Source organism: Xiphias gladius, chromosome 10 (genome assembly GCF_016859285.1).
Source record: "Xiphias gladius isolate SHS-SW01 ecotype Sanya breed wild chromosome 10, ASM1685928v1, whole genome shotgun sequence".
Taxonomy (NCBI): Eukaryota; Metazoa; Chordata; class Actinopteri; order Istiophoriformes; family Xiphiidae; genus Xiphias; species Xiphias gladius.
The window spans coordinates 17,626,116-17,642,998 of record NC_053409.1 but is presented as its reverse complement, the minus strand read 5'-3'; the positions used below and the strand labels follow the sequence as shown (position 1 = coordinate 17,642,998).

General features: G+C 41.6%; 2 protein-coding genes across 2 annotated transcripts; both read right to left on the bottom strand.

Moving 5' to 3' along the window:
* Positions 1-1,502: 1,502 nt before the first annotated feature.
* Positions 1,503-4,500, bottom strand: fhl5 (four and a half LIM domains 5). The gene is made up of 5 exons (XM_040137594.1): positions 4,339-4,500; positions 3,887-4,061; positions 2,186-2,355; positions 1,834-2,020; positions 1,503-1,654 (listed from the first exon to the last, which is right to left on the bottom strand). The coding sequence occupies exons 1-5, from the start codon at positions 4,498-4,500 to the stop codon at positions 1,503-1,505; spliced, it is 846 nt and encodes a 281-aa protein (XP_039993528.1).
* A 7,963-nt stretch (positions 4,501-12,463) lies between these two features.
* On the bottom strand, positions 12,464-15,837 carry fut9a (fucosyltransferase 9a). Its single transcript, XM_040137677.1, has 2 exons — positions 15,828-15,837; positions 12,464-13,554 (listed from the first exon to the last, which is right to left on the bottom strand). Exon 2 carries the CDS (start codon positions 13,544-13,546, stop codon positions 12,464-12,466), a length of 1,083 nt encoding a protein of 360 aa, XP_039993611.1. The 5' UTR covers positions 13,547-13,554; positions 15,828-15,837.
* Positions 15,838-16,883: the final 1,046 nt, after the last annotated feature.

The following is a 16,883-nucleotide window of genomic DNA, read 5'->3' as shown; positions in this document are numbered from 1 at the left end:
TTTGAATCCACCACAACTTTATGAAATGTAAAGTAGTTTCCACTCCCCATGTGACTATATCCTCACAGGAAATCTATGTCAGCATTTTACGCTGCTCATCCTGCCATGTGAGGACAGACATTACACAACTCATCCAGCTGCCTCACCAAGAAAACCAACTTTTATAAGTATCAAAATATTAGGTATGGCAAAGAAGACGGATATTTTGAGGTGCCCACAGTTACGGTCACTTGTATTCTTGGCTTGTGCGTGGACCAAAGTGGTGGCCTTGGTCAGCGGATAATGGACAACTAGAGAGCAGGAGATCTGCTGATCAAACCATATATGGTAGCTTGCAGTTTGTTTACAATATGCATGAGGTGGGTGCCAAGAGGTCAAGAGGCAACCGAAACACAGCAGAGGTTTGTTTTATAGCAATGATTGTCTAAAGGATGACTGACAGGGACAATATGGTCATAAAAAGATCTGGATTTTAAACCTACCATCACAGCTATTTTTGTCATACTGAACTTTGTGTCTTCTGGGCTCCCAGTGGAATTTCATACAAAGATACATACGCACATTTCTCCTCTGGATGGCATCATTGGAGCAAATAACACATTAGGATAGACAACATTAGGCCCTAAAATTATATCCATTTCAGCATGATATACATAGAAAGGTCTTTATTGGAACAACCTGTAGTATGTAAAGTATTTCACGAGAGAAGCATAAATCATGCAATTTTTTTTATTTCCTCACTGTGCATATTTTTTATCATCTAGGCAATCATAACAAATGTACACTTAACATAGAGTAGAAATATATGTATAAGGAGAGTCTGTCTTTTTTTATAGGGAAATAGTGGGCTGCAACTAACAATTATAGTAATAAACAATCTGCTGATTATTTTCTCCATTAATCTTTTTGTCTATAAAATGTCAGAAAGTAATGAAAAATGTCAGTTTTTTCTAAAGTTTGTTTTATCTGATCAACAGCCCAAGAACCAAAGTATATTAATTTTATTGTTAAATAAGAAAATCAAAAGAATCAAATCCTATCTGGTCTCTTCTATCTGATAAGCTGGAACCAAAAAATATTGGGGGTTTTTATTTGAAAAACAATTCATGAATTATCAAAATAGAATTAATTTTCTGTCAGTTGACTGATCCATTAACTGACCAGTCACCATCAGCTCTAATATGTTTACAGCATCATTTTATCCTTGTCAAAAGTAAAAGTATGTGAGGAAATAAGAAACAAAGAAAACATTAATCAACAACGGCACATGCGGCGCTCTAACTTTAAAGATACACGTTTATCTTTATGGAGTTTTTGTGTGTGCAGTGTGTGTTTGGGCAATGTGAGAGAGCTAATGGTCATTTATAACACCAAAATAAGCATTTTACATCAGATTTTGTTTATGCATCAGACATGCTAAGAAGAAATATTCATGAATCTATAGCATCAGAATAGGAACTCCTGTTGTTATTTGGATTAAGCTGTGACCCTTCACGGAAAGGTCACTTCTCCCTGCCACAGTCAGTGCACAAGATGTTGTCGCGCTGGGTGAGGAAGCCGCGTCCCACCAGCGACATGGAGCAATGCATGCAGCTGAAACACTCGCTGTGCCACTGGCGCTCCTCGAAAGAGATGTACTTGGCCCCTGCCAGACCTGCACAAATTAAAAACACAGATCCATGCATTTACATAATGTGCAGGTTACTGCCAGATCCTCGCCTTGATTATCTGGCAGTTCCTAGACAAATGGAAATAAGGGCATTAAATATTAGCGGGAGAGCTGCATGAGTGGTGCCTGAGTAAATGAAAACACGAGCACAGCCAGTGACTCACTGGTGATGGGCTTGGTGCAGCCCACACACTTCTTTGCATACAGGTTGCTGAAGCATTCGAGGCAGTAGGGGTAGTTTTCCCTGGTGGTGAAGCGCTGACCCGACAGCTGCTTTCTGCAGCCGATGCATAGGAAGCACTCGCGGTGCCAGGGCTTGTCTTGGTAGGTCACTCCACCTGTTGTGATGGCCTAAAGGTAACCCCAAAACACACAGAGAAACACAAAGAGACACACAAAGACATGCGTCTCACTATGCATCCCTTTGCTGTACAACCACAGTGTGAGTAAAAGACCAGAGTCAGGGGTATTGACTGCAGCAGTCAATACATATAAAACGCTCAGCTGTAACTCTACCTTCTTACAAGCACAGCACTGGTAGGCAAACTGCTTCTCGAAGCAGGACACACAAAAGTAGCCGGTGTCTTTGGGGATGAAGGACTTGGTTCCTATTGGCTGCTGGCAGCGGTGGCACAGGAAGCAGGTCTCATGCCAGCTGTTCCCCTTGTATTCCATTTTGCGGGAACCTGGCACAGGGGACGAAGGCAGCTTAGTCAGCATATGGTACCTCCATGACAGAAACACACTGCAGCCCAAAATAGTCCTGCTTTATCTGTAGACAAGGGACGGTGCAATCTTAATAATCTTGGAAAGAATTTGGAGATAGGAGGAAATTGCATTGCTGTCTAGTGTTTATATATTTATATTTTTATTTATATAAGCTTTCTATTTTTTCATTTTTACACTTCTGCATATATAACAATATATACGCCATAACTACATTACCGTTTTTGCTACGCAGTTATTATTTCTGATGAAACAATCTCACCACAGGGTCCATTTAGTGGCTGTGAGCTTTCAATTGTATCATGTGATCCCTCTTAGTTTTAAGTTTGCATTTTTCTAAGCATTTCTGCTTATCTATGTTTGCTTAAAGGTTGAGATTGGACGTCCATTCTTGGTTTTAGAAACTGCAGCCGGCAAAACAATTTAACCACAAGGTCTGTTTAGTAGCTGTTCTGGAGCTCTCAGTCAAATCATCTCCGGCAGATGGCGTTTGCCCATTTGTCGTGGATTTGTAGATGTTCAAAATCAACTTCACTCAATCGCAGCTTTAAAGGCCAACATGGATGAGAAGTCTTTAAAGTGCTGAGAAAAATACAAATGTAAGACTCCATGACAACTGGACAAACTCCGTCTGCTGATAAAGTCAACTTGTGTTTCCAGGGTTTAGAAGAACTTTCAATCTCAAATTTCAAAATGATTTTCTTTCATTTCTGTTATCATCATCATCGCTGGCTTGACTATAACCCACAGTTATTGTATTACTGATAATATGGATTTCATGCCAACCTAAATTCACTTACAGTACATCCCAGATTTGATTAAATTGTCCGAATACCATATAATTAAACTGAGAATAGAAACAATAACCAATGATGTCTAGAGGCTTAGTCTAGCCCAGAAGTCAAGATTCATTAACTTTCTTTCTTTCTTTCTTTTGTTACCTTTGGACAGAGCCAGCTAGCTGTGTCCACCTGTTTGCAGTCGTTGTGCTAAGCTAACTACTACTGGTGGTGGCTTTATATTTACTGTACAGATGACAGAGTGGTATCAGTCTCCTCTTATAACCCCTACCAAGAAAAAGAACATGTCCCAAAATCTCGATCTAATCCTTTAATGACCACAAATGCTAGAAGGGAAACAACATGAGTAAGAAAATAATTCAATTTAGTCATTCAGCAGCTGTTCTGGAGCTTGCGATTGTATCAAACAGTCTTCCTCAGCATACAGGATAGAGTTTGCCCAGATACCATGGAGCTGTAAAACTTCAAATTTCCATTTTTGAAAGTTTGAAAGTTCTGTCTTGAATTGGAAACAGCAGTAGAATGATTGACTGAAAGCTATAGGACAGCTACTAAATGGACCTGGTGGTGAGATAGTTTTGCATACTAACATTCCCAAGATCCAGAATCAACTTTCAGTTTCAATAATGCATTTTTTTTTTTTAATTACATTTATTGCGATCAAAAAATGTGACACTGTATGATAATGTACCTGGCATGATGGTTTTCTTGCAGGTGGTGCACTTGGAGGAATAATCATGGGCGTAGCATTCAGTGCAGAGCAACAAATCATCCTTGGTGGCAAAGGCCTTTTCCACCAGAGAGCGGCTGCACTTGGCACACATGAAACACTGCTCATGCCAGTGGCGATCTTTATAGGACAGGTCCTGTAGATATTTCACACATTATTTATTGCACTTATGTATATTCTGCAACATAAAATATTTATTTGGAATGTGCGTGGTTAGAAGCATGTCGGAATAACAACAGTAGCAATAACAAGTTGGTGTTTTATATGGTCAACATTAATCAAAATGTGATCAAAATACATCAAATGTTTCAACACTTTAGATCATAATGTAAAGAAACATAACAATTATTCTTATTTTACACATTGGTGCCATCAAAGCCATTGCTCTCAGGGCAACACTGGTGCTTCCTTACCTTGCAGTTACAGTCAATTGGTAAAGAGCATCCCTCACAGCAGTTAGCAAACAGGTTCTCATAGCATTTAGTGCAGTATTGCGTGTCCTCTTTCATTATGTACTTCTTCCCCAGCAGGGAGTCTTTGCAGTAATGGCAGTCGAAACGCTCGCTGGTGGACATTGTTGTTTGCTTGTCTTAGCTGCAGGTCAAAGAGAGCAGGAGGAGGGAAATTGGACAATAAAGTAGAATTAGAAAGATGAAAAATGCCCATTAATAGCCCAGGCTATCTCTTACCCCTCTCATCAACCAAGTAAAGAGACCAAGCAATTTTTCCCCTTCTTTCAAAAGAATCTGGAAGAAAAAAGCAGTGTTGTAATAAGAAAGTCTCTACCTCAGTTGATATGGGTCGAGGATGAGGCTGAAGCTGGGGGCTGCAGAGAGAGAGAGCAGTCCAGGCACTGGGATAGGGCAGGGATGAAAACGGGTGAGGCAGGATTAGGGGTATCCACTGGGGGGGATCTTCTATAAATACTGGCCCTCTTATTAGCGGTAATCTCTGGAGAGAATGGACATGCTCCACTGCATCATTCTGCACCTTTTAAGGGAGCTAATGGTGCACAGTTCACTACACCTTTGAACTGATTTAATCATTGTTCCTTTATCCCAAAAATATGGGAAAGCAATGACAAACGCAGTTTGATGACCAGAAGATAGATTATTGTTGGGAAACATGACAGTCTTCTATTCATCTGACAATGCCCAACAGTTTGATCAATTTCAAATAAATACACATCAGTAAAAGATGAGATTTAAGCTTGAAGATGCAAAATCTTTTTAATTTTTCATACATTATATCAGTTTGGATATTGGTGCCACAGCAGAGATAGTTGGCCATTTGGATGCCGTGACGTGTCTGGACACACTCGTGGCTCTTGTCAGTGGCTGCTACACACACAAGCAGTTGCAGATGGCTTATGAGAGGTAGGCGCCAGCAGCTTTGTGGTTGCCAGGTACTGAACTATAGTGCCAGGACCTCTCAATGGCTATTGAGAGCACCTTGGCAGCACTTCAGAAGGGGGAAGCTGCGTGCCTGTGGATGTTCAATCCATCCACAGCATAATAAAGGCGGAGGAGCAGAAATGACAGCTTGATGGTGACCATCTTGTTGCTAGCCCTACTCTTGTAACTTCTTTAAAAATCCACTCTTAGTGTGTGGAATAAAAGTTCCAGAGCTATGATACCATGCTCATATCATCACAACACAACATATATTTTCAAGTGCTTCATGTTTGTCTGGGTGTATTTTCAGTCAGCCATGCTAAGTCAATGCTAAGTTGTAGGTGTCAAAAATGCATTTCTGAAACAGTACAAATCCAAATTTTCCACCTGGATAACAATCCAAATTTTTCTGCAACTTTGACTGACGGCCGACTAATTACATTTGAATCTTGTAACATGTGCTCATATCATTTTCCCAAAAGGATCAAGGGGCGGACATCTTCATAAAAATAGCATGGGAAGACCACCAGCCCGGCCCACAGGCCTAATCCCTCGTATACACACACAGGAAGGTCAGTGACAGGGATCAGGCTGAGAGGAATGCAACTCTGTCTGGATGAACTCTCTTCCCCTCTGTCTTCTCTCTATATTTGCTTCAGTACCACCCCTTGTAAAAAAAAATGTGTATCTAGAATTACACTCTAGTAATAAATGTATAAGGTGCAATCCATTTTCGGATCAAGAGATGATGTTTGAACATGGTTCTGCTGTGTATGTAGGTGGTATCTACAAACCTCTGAGGAATAATGGAAGGCTATGTAATTCTTGACCTACAAGATGAATGTTATGTAAGCATTTCAGCACAAAATAACAACATCACATCAGGACTTTGGGTGTAGGAAAGGTTTCTGATTTGAAGCCATGCCATCCTTCAGGTTCTTCTTATTTCTAAGTAGGCGGATCTACCGGATTACACTGAGTTATCTGTTGCTCTGGATTAAATTCCCACTGTATTGTATCCTTGCTCCCTGCTGGTGTCCAGAGCAGCGGCTGCAAATCACAAAGCGATGCAGACCTTAAATAAACCCGGAAACAACTGTAGGACAAATATAGTGATTGCCTCTGAAAAGCGTCTAATCTTTGTTGCATTCCTGCACAGTATGTCTGTCATCATGTGACATCATCCCAGGGTGGAGGTGACCCATATTCACAGCAAACAAACACTATTATTTCTCTTAGTGTGTGCTGGCATAATATGAAAATCAGGAAAAATAAACTGCATGTCAACAGATGGCGGTATTCACTGAATATTAAAGCAGAGGTTATTGTATATGATGTTTATATTGCCAGCATTAATCCGCATTCATGCATGCGTGTTTGTAATTTTGTTATAACCGCTCAGATTTGTATGTGGTAGATAACAGGTGCTGGTCTTTGTCTCTTGGATTATTAACTTCTACACCAGACAGTGCTAGCGCTGCAGAGCAAAAAGCTTGCTGATCTTGCATATTCCTTTTGCCTGTTTAATCCTCTGAAGTCAACTAGTGAGCAGCTGCCAACAGATTTCGTATGCGGCCTGTCTAGCCACAATAAATAGGCCTTTATCTGACCTGAACTCGGGTGTCCTCTTATCTTAATGTATTCAGGCTTTACAATAAGGTGTCAGTGGCTGTTTTTTCCCCCTCCTAATCAAATGGTCTCAGAGAAGAAGAGGAGAATTTGCTTTGGTGGCTCCTTTGAGGTGGTGACTTTTTGTAGACTGAGACAGATGAACACGACACAGTTGCATTTCACTGAGGCACAAAAGCTTCGCCGCTCCAGAGTTGACAGCTGGTTGGCATGGTGATGACAGCATAAGTGGAATCCATTAGGTTGAGAAGAGGGGCGACTCTAATAGTTAGTGAGAGGACTCACAAACCTAGCCCTTTGAGCAGGCCTCTGCTCTCATCTGTGAGGTGCAGAGCTGGCTTTCAACCTAGCGTTTTAGACTGAACAGGATAGCCACATAGGGGGTTGCCAGGGGTCAAGGAGATACAATCTACTCAGTCCACAATCTTGCAAAACCTTACACCCCTTCAGGGAGGCCCTGCGAGTGCTTCCACTAACTCTGCCCCCAGACTCCCCCTGTTCTCACTAAAGTGAGTCATGGTATGAGTGGGTTACGAGATTGTCAGAGAGCCAGACATATGATCTTATTGCAGAAGAGGAGAGAAAGTTGTCTCCTCCCAGGAATGCAAAACCCATTAAAATGTTCTTCTGTTCGATCCCTAGCCTCCTCCCACCCCACAGATTTTGTGGTATTTGGATTAACTGTGTAGATGAAACTGCTGATTACCTCTTGGCACCAGCAGCAGCAAGTCAGAGCACAAATATACTTCAATATATGGCCTAAATAAGGACTTTACACCTAGAACTTGTGTGTGTGTTGGATTAGTCAGATAATGATCAATTATTCACAGTGGGAAGAACAGAGATCGCATTCAAAAGCAAAACAACTGAAATGCTAACCTACCTGTGACGGAAAAATCAAAATTTCTTGTAAACCTCATACAGCTTCAGAGCCCAAAAAGTCGACTTCCCTTTTTCTCCACCTCTCAAGAACACTGTCCAGGAATAATAACTTCATCCTCAGTGCCTTGTCCTAAAAGACTTTCCATTACAGCAATACTGCCACACAAATAAACAGGCTTAAGTTTACTGAAAATGCTCCAGATTCTGAGATGATTCAAAAAGCCTAGCAGTCATCAATATGTGTGGGAATCTAACATGATGTTCATTTTCTAAATTGTCTACTAGGATTCAAAATGTGGAATTTAAATAACAGGGAAGGTAATTGGTAAAATGTTTGTTACTAGCAATGCAAATTTTTTATGAGAATCTGCTCTACGTCAAACCTTCAATAACCGATATTTTGGCCCCTTCGGAGCAGCAGAAACAAGCTGTGAACACAACATGTACATATTATTACCTTTTAAGTCGATAAGACAAACTTGATAGCAAACCGTTGCTTATTTACACGTCCAGCAGTTACAGAGCAACATTATCATTCAGTTAGAATCGTGTTTCTGGCCTCCTGGCGAATGTGAGCCTGATGTTCACTCTCTTTTAGCTCTGTTTTTGGCTTCTACCAACTCCTTAGGGTTCCTGGATCTGTCTGTGTAGCTGCTAAATGCTCCACCTGCTAGGCAGGTAGTCTACAGCTGCCTGATAATTAATTAAACAGGTAATATCTCTTTTGTTTAATCCATACAAAAACTGAAGCATAAAAATCAATTTGCCCATCTATGCTGTCAGGCCACCAGTCAAAACATTACTGGTGCCCGATAAAGAAATTGTGTGCCACATAACCCAATGTAAAACGGCATATTGTTGTTTTTAAAGGTTGTTTCCTTATGGAATAGCCATGCTAGCAGTCTCCCCCTTTTCCTGACTTTGATGTAAGTTAAGATAAATATAGCTGCAGGCTCTAGCTACTCTTCTAAGCTCTGCTAGGTGCATTTCGCAAAATGTCAAATTATTCCCTGAAAAACAATAGATGTTATCTATAGAGTGATGTTCTGTAATGTATTTAATGAAATGTATTTAGCCAATATGAAATCCACTACTGCGGACAATGACCTCCTCTGTGGCACTGTCTTAAGTTCTGCAAACTGGAGGGACACCACCTCCCCACCTGAACTTTCACATTAATCCTCGACTGACATCAATGGATCATTTGTGTCACTGATCCCGGCAACACACACAGACTTATCACACACTTTGACCTGCAGCGTTTAGTGGAGGCAGTTGACAAAGATGTGTCATTTCAGCATGGTGGAGGAGAAGACTGCAAATACCAGAGAGCTAGCACGGATATGGGGTAACTAACAACAGCCGGAGGATCGAGGCGTAACCACCACAACACACTCTCCCCGCTCTCATCAATCACTTATCAAGGCTTTTGGATTTCTATTTATACCTCCGCCTGCTTTAGATGGCACTGTAGAACACTGTGGGCATCAACTGTGGAAATTACATTTGATATAGATACAAGAACACCATATTAGGGGGCATCATGTAAAATGATGCTCATCAACAAACTCTGTCTAACCCAAAGAACTCAAACTTTTACATAAACATACAAGATCCATGTAAAATTGGTGAAATGCTCCAATTTAGTGGAATAGTTTGGCAATATGGAAAAGACGCTTAAATTCTTGCCAAGGCATGAGAAGATCAATACCCCTTCACGTTTGTACAGTAAATATGTAGCTACAACCATCAGCCATCTGCTGTTACGTTTAAACTGAGCAACAACGGAATCAGTTTTTTTGTTGGAAAAAACTGTTTCAGTGTAAGATTGTTTCAAAAAATGCTGCGTGCTTAATTCATGTTTGCTCATTAATACATATCTTTATTTTCTTTGACACTATCAGACATCTACATTTAAAACACAACATTTGGCAAAATACATTGATTTGGCAAAAAATTATATATTATACTGACTGACTCACTGATAATTTCAGTGAACTGGCAGAAAAATGAGCATTTCTGGAGAAATCGTCATGTTCAACCACACAGGAAGATTTCATCCCACTGGGTATACAGTGTTTTTAAGGACTCCGGCAATATCAGTGCCAGGTCAGACAGTATCCAGAGACATCCTGATTCACTCTCTAGTGCTGTGACACACTCAAAGACTTAGACAGGGGTACAGAGAAGCCACAGCTCCTTTTGCTTGTTTTTGTGCAAAAAAAAAAAAAAGAGAGATAGGGAGAGAGGATGAAAGAGACAGACAACACACAGAAACATTTTTTGTTCCTTAAAGTCACCATCCACATTGGACAAGAAACCTTTGTTTTCATACGTGAGATTGGACTGTACAATACGAAAACCATGAGTGGCAGTTTCATAGTTAATCTGTGGGACAGGCCAAGGTCTTGGATGACAGTTTCCGAAACTCACAATAGCTCTGTCTAAGACAGCCACCAGCACAGTGAGTCACACAACTCCACATGAATAAAAGTGCTATGTCTTTGCTGCATTTTGGCATGACTTTTTCAATTAGGTCATGCCAACAGGATTACCGCCTAATAAAAGAACATCTTCAGTATAAATTGCCCCTCTTGACGAATTCGTCCACCTTACAACACTAAAACCGTTGTCTCTGACGCAGGTTATCCTTTTCAAGCGTCTCTCTCCTTTTATCTTGATTCACAGTCTCTTGAAGCACCGGCATTACTTACAAAGGTACAGCGAAATCACATTCACTGCCTGACAACACTTGCATGTTATAAAGAGATTTGAACATTAAAAATATATACAACAGACTGTTTCTTTTCCCCATGAATGCAAACACTGCAGGAGCTCCCTCAGTGTGGTTCACATACAGGAATGATCTGCACTGGTGGGTTGTTTTGATCGAGATGATGATTCGGTTTACAACAAGGTTTATATACAGGTTTTGATATGGCATTTCAAACCATATTCCATAAGAAAAATAATTGAATTCATCATCATTTACATCAATGGTCCCTTTGACAGTGAAGAAATATCAAAATGATAATAACCTGACACATGTTTTTGAGTTTTCTGACCAAGAAGCCACCGGCTTATCTTGCATAAAATGTTGACATGGTTTTACACAGTACTTCTGTAGAAACTTCACCATCATGTCAATAGCTGCTGAGTGCCGTTGAGATGCATTGTTCAGTGAAATAGCTGTTCTGAGGAAATTTATAAGTGGTGTGATATCTACAGATAAAGAGCTGTCTTTTTGTATTGTGATCTTGAGTGGTGTAGTGCTGTGAACAGGAGTGTAAACAAAAAAAATAAAAATATACAGAAAAATATCTTTCACATGCAACTGCCAACTCCCCAAACAACACTGTAGTGTGATGATTCAAAGACAGAAACATGGATAAACTACCATGTTACCGTCAACCTCTCACATTTTTCACATTTCACAGGTCTCAAACATGTGGGCAGATCTCACCTGGTGTGATCTGGTTTAATGCTGGAAATAGTTGAAAATATCACTATTAATATTTAAGGTCAATTTGTGCGATGAGAGTACAGTACACACGGAAAAATAGCTTAATAACATGATTCAGTTATGTGTTACACTTGTGCTCCTCATGTCACTGTATTCAGTTAAAAATTACAGACTTTCGTGGATCAAATCAGAATGCAACATAATGAGTTGAGTGGGAGTTCCACATTACAGTACAATGGCTCTGTACCGTACTATCATCATCCGAATGGGATCCAACTGCACTGTGACACAGTACATGTGACAACAAACAATTCACAACATGATTAAAATAGTAACCTCACTCTCACAGAGCAGAGTCACATCTGCTGTCGGAGACTACTAGGGTAATGATCGCCATATGCCATCAACAACCACAAAATACGATGACCATCTGTCTTACTGTACATATGTAAAGATAGGTAGCAGTTGGATTAGCAGTGCAAATGCAAAACTTACAAAAAAATGGAAAAAAAAAACAAAGCTACATAATTCCAAAACACACAATATGTACGTGACACAATTGAACTACTTTCACATTAGAGTTCAGTAAACACTGCATAGGTGACTGCATCACTAGCACAGATGAGATTGTTTTTATCATATAATGCCTCACTTGAATAAATATTACATAAATATTTTCACTTTTATGTCAGTCTCCTTCTGCAGCCAACACTATTGCAAGGTCTGCTGTGTGCCACTTCATGAGAAGGTGATATTTGAAGAAAAAACTACAACCTTGCGTCACTAATATTATCTGTATTAAAGGAACATTCGTACAATCAAGCATTCATACTAAATAATAGAACAAAAACATAAAAAAATAGCAGCAAATGTGGTCATGTTAAGCAAAACATGGGTTGAAATAATAAAAAATGTAGTGCATTTGTAATTCATAAAAAATAAATATAATTAATAACTGAGTAATGAAAAAGGCAAAGTAAGGCTTAGCAAAATTGGCTTGCAAATTAAAAAAAACAAGATGGACATCTCACCCGGCCACTGAACCAATAGAAAAACATCATTCAGGAGCTCTGGACAGAAGAGTAATGAACCTTCATGTCAACCGAAGGACAAAAATTTTAAAGCACTGCTTTCAACAACCAAACAAGCACTGCATAGCCCTCCAAAGCACTATCCGCCCCAGTACCACTTGTCAAGGCTATTGAATGCCTTATACTCCTTGTGCCTACGCAGGTAATCACAGGCCAGGCATGTGTGCTCTGCCCAGAAATAGGCCTTCTTTACTTTAAAGTGCCGCCGCCACTCAAAGTACCTGAGGTACATTTCCTCATTCTTGTCCAGGAGCAGCAGGTAATCGGCCAGCTCCTTGGGCGAGGTGAAGTCGTCCACGTGGATGAAGGCGTCTCCCTGGATAAAGTTCTCGTAGTTCTGCCTGGGTGGGCCGAGAACCACTGGCACTGTCCCCACAGAGAGCGGGTTGTACAGTTTCTCAGTAATGTAGTCCTTGTGGATGGAGTTCTCAAAAGCCAGGTAGAACTTACAGCTGGCGATGGTAGGGAAGTAGTCTTGGTCAGAGATGTACTCCCCGAAGGCTTGTCCATACGCATGAACCTCAATGTGTTTGTACAGCTCATTGTAGTACTTCACCCGCACGTGGTCCTGGTTCCAGTTGCTCACAATCCAGCAGATCAGCTTGTTTTTGCTGGGTGGGACAAAGTCCTCCTCGCCCTCCGCTGCTACGATGGACCCATAAGGCACTTCAATGTCAGCATCCTGACGGTAATTGAGAGTCAGATTGAACAGGTTCTCGATCCCAGGCAGCTGGGACGAGTGTGACGGCGACTCCAAGTTCATCCATATCCACTTCTGGAAGGATGGTCGCTGGAGCGGCGGCAGGTTGGACAGGTCGGTGCAGATGTCTCGGTGATGAATGATGACCCCATCCGACTTATTGTAGAGGTTTCTGTCTGCTGTGATAAAACAGCCCTCGATGTTGAAGAGAGAGCTGCAGACACTCAGGTCGTAGGTTTGTCCGAAGGGCCAGAGCCAGATCAGCACGGTGGTCACGTTTTTATCGCTCTTGGAGGAGAAGAGGTTCTTGACCCGGTCTGTGGATACTGTTGACTCTACGGGACCTGATAACCAACTGGTGGATGGTTTAAAATACATCAAAAACAGAGTCACAAAGCATCCCAGGATGAACGTGCCGAGCAGAAGGGGTCGTAGGATTCTGTGAAAAGGTGCAGATGGCATACTCTGTCCTGAAAAGGGCAAACCAAAGGGAAAAAAAAGCATGAATCAAGTCATGATCAACAGGATACAACAGTCGGCCTAATCACCTAATAATGTAAAGGTCTTGCATATTACCACCATTTGTTTATAATGTCTATTACAATGGATCATTGACTCTGAGCGTCATTTGCGCTTCAGTTAAGCACACTTGACTTGTGAGCGTCTGCGGGTGAACACAGTGTTCCTATTCTTGCTATAATCTATGAGTGTACACCCTGCTATGAGATCAATACTCGTAAAGAAAAATGCGTGGCCTCCTCGGACATTACAATACAAGCATTTCACATTACAATACAAACCTGGTGGATTTGACGGAATGCTGAAATCCAAGCAAGAGTAGAGGTTGTGGGAATCGGACGGAGCAGTTCCTACATTTGGTCGACGGTGGGATCAATCTTTGTTGGGATTCAGTGCTCATAGGAAAAAGAATTTGCCGGTCACAGCTAAGAGGTGCCTTCTCGCTTTACGCAGAATAATAATGATCCTTAATGATCTAATGAGGTGTGTTTGATCTTGAATGTACAGGTCCTCTTAATGATGCCTCCTTTGCATGAGCAGAGAGAGAGAGAATCAGAGAGAATCAATTAGGGCTTGGAGAAGGGAAAAAAAACAAACCGCCACAAAGAAAGCATGCATGTGTGGAGGTTTTATGCAGCCAGCATGCAGAAAAAAAAAAGCTTCATCTCCACAAACAAGTCTTTCAACTAAGCTGGAAAATAAAATAAAAACACTAAGGTTATGGCAGGATTGCCAGTTAATCATGGATGTTGTTTCAAATTTGTCAGTTAAACATTGACATAAGCTTACAGCTGTTATTAGCTTTTGGCATACACCATGTATTGTATGAGAATGCTGCCATCTTAAGGCTGAGGAGAGTAGAAAGGCCCCCAGACTCTCCGGCTGTATGGGGGAACACACCTGCATGTTGAATAAAGAGGCCATACAAGCAGTTTGACTGCAGAAATAAACCTTGAGGGATGATTTTGTTTATTTCATGCATCACTGAAGCATATATCCTTCACAACATCTGTCCAATATGCCATATGGGGAATGATATTGGCCTTATGTATGGCAGTGCCCCTTCGTCTCCTCCATCCATGCCATCATCTCTGACTTAGGTACACAGATCTGCAAATCCTCTTACACCATTGAGCCACGCTTTCTGTCAGCGCTAGTGATAAGCTCTTTGCTTTACAAGTGCACAGTGGTGCAAAGATCAAAATCGGGCCTATTAAATATGCAGCGTGTGGTAAAGTTATAGTGTCTCCATGGTGACGGGGCTGAGGTCAGAGTGTTTCATATGAGAGGATAACATGGCTCACACGGTTGTTATTTCCCCTCCCTCCCTTCCGTCCCCGCACGGACAAATGCGACCAGAGTGAGACACGTGTGCAGCTCAGGCATTCATTCACATTCACAATGATATAGTTCTCAAGTGCGCTGCGATGTATGTGGGACACGGAAAGAGCATCGCATGGGTGAGTAGTCTGCTACGTTGCAAATGACCGGAGAGAGGCAGAGAAAAAACGCAGGCACAGATTTTGAAAGCATCAGTCACAGTAAAGCATCGAATGTGGTTTCAGTAACAGGTAGGCTAAAGGGCAAAAGGAAAGCGCTCATGCCCTGCAAATTTATAAATATATATATATGTATGTTTTTCGATTTTTACTTTGAGTTATGTGCATTCTGTCAGGAAAGCCACAGCGCCGATTGCGAAAGGACTCTCCATCCCAGGTGAGAATTCATTTCCAGCCACCGAGCACTGAAGGTCATTTTAAAACGTGATGCTACAGTGGAGCCCACAGTATAAAATGGTTGTCTTTCGGCGTGAAACTGCAGTGAAGTTGATGGGAATACCGGATAGCCACTGGAATATTTCATGTGTTGCCTGACACAACAGCCCTTTTTGCGCACCAGAAACGCGCAGAATATGAATAACATCGTGGAGGATGATGCTGGGGGGAAAAAAAATGTACAGTATTTGAGCTGCAAACACAGATGAGCGCAATTTAAACACAACTCACATTCATGGGAGAAACCCCTTTATATTCACTCAAGTATAAACTGTCCATGTGCATTAGAAATGTAGAAGTGCTACGTAAAACTAAACAGCCCAGGGAAATGGAAATGCACCGGAGATCATTTCTAATTAGCTGGCGAGGATTCGCCGTCAAAACCAGGTAATGTTGCTCAGCCATGGGGCGCCGGGGGGGGGGGGGGAATAGCCGTGCATTTCACTCACCATCTCGACAGGCGTGAGTCAAAATAGACCTCCCTTCTCATTTCCTCCAGAGGTCCGTACCCTTTCCACAAACACCTCGCAACATACGGAAGATGTGGATGCGTGTGCAATCAAAAAAAAGATCGCGCCCGTCCGCCGTGTCTGCAGGGACAGATCCGGATGAGCCCATATCCATCGTCTTGATCCCGAAAAAAAATGATGGTACCTATCGTTGCAATGTGCGCTCACTCTGCCCTACTGCTGCACACCGTCGCAGAGAATGATGGCTGCAGAAAAAAAAAAAAAAAACAGAAAGAAAGAAAGAAAGAAAAAAGGAAAAAGAAATTGGCGGCTACCTCGTCAGCCTGCACACAAAAATCATGGCTCGTCGTGTGAGGACGCCATGTATACTCAGGGATGTGATGCGATGTGGAATAATTCCCTGCTGGCTGCCCATGCGCTACCTTGCTCTGTTTACCGTCAATGCAGCTGCAGGCTGTGGCGGAGCTCCAGTGTGTGTGTGTGTGTGTGTGTGTGTGTGTGTGTGTGTGTGTGTTTGGGGGGGGGGATTCCGCGTTAATGCATATTACACTTCCATTACCAGCTCAATGTTCTCATTTGAATAAAAAGGTGAATCGTTTCTGCTGCGAGGACTCACGGACCGAAAGCCCCCCCCCCACCTCACTTGGCCCGTAACAACTGATTATCCAAATGACAAAGTAATAGGAGGTCTATGTGGTACATGGCCGCCTTTTAGTGGTGCAGCATCAAAACCACAGGCTGAACTATGACCGCCAGTTAATGATGATAATGCACCAGCACCACTAAAGTAAGGCAGTTCATTCCAATGTTCACATAACTGTCATCTAATTTTGATAGGCCACATACTATATTAAACAAACGAATAATGCCTCACTAAAGAAGGTGGATAAATTATTTGGTTATTTCCACAATTAAACCTTCAACATCAGGAGTATGTCTATTAGCCCATCAATGTCTATTAGCTCATCAATTAATAATTTAAAGGGGTCCTCTAGTGATTTCGTGCGGCTCCTCCATAAAGAAGGGCACTTGCGA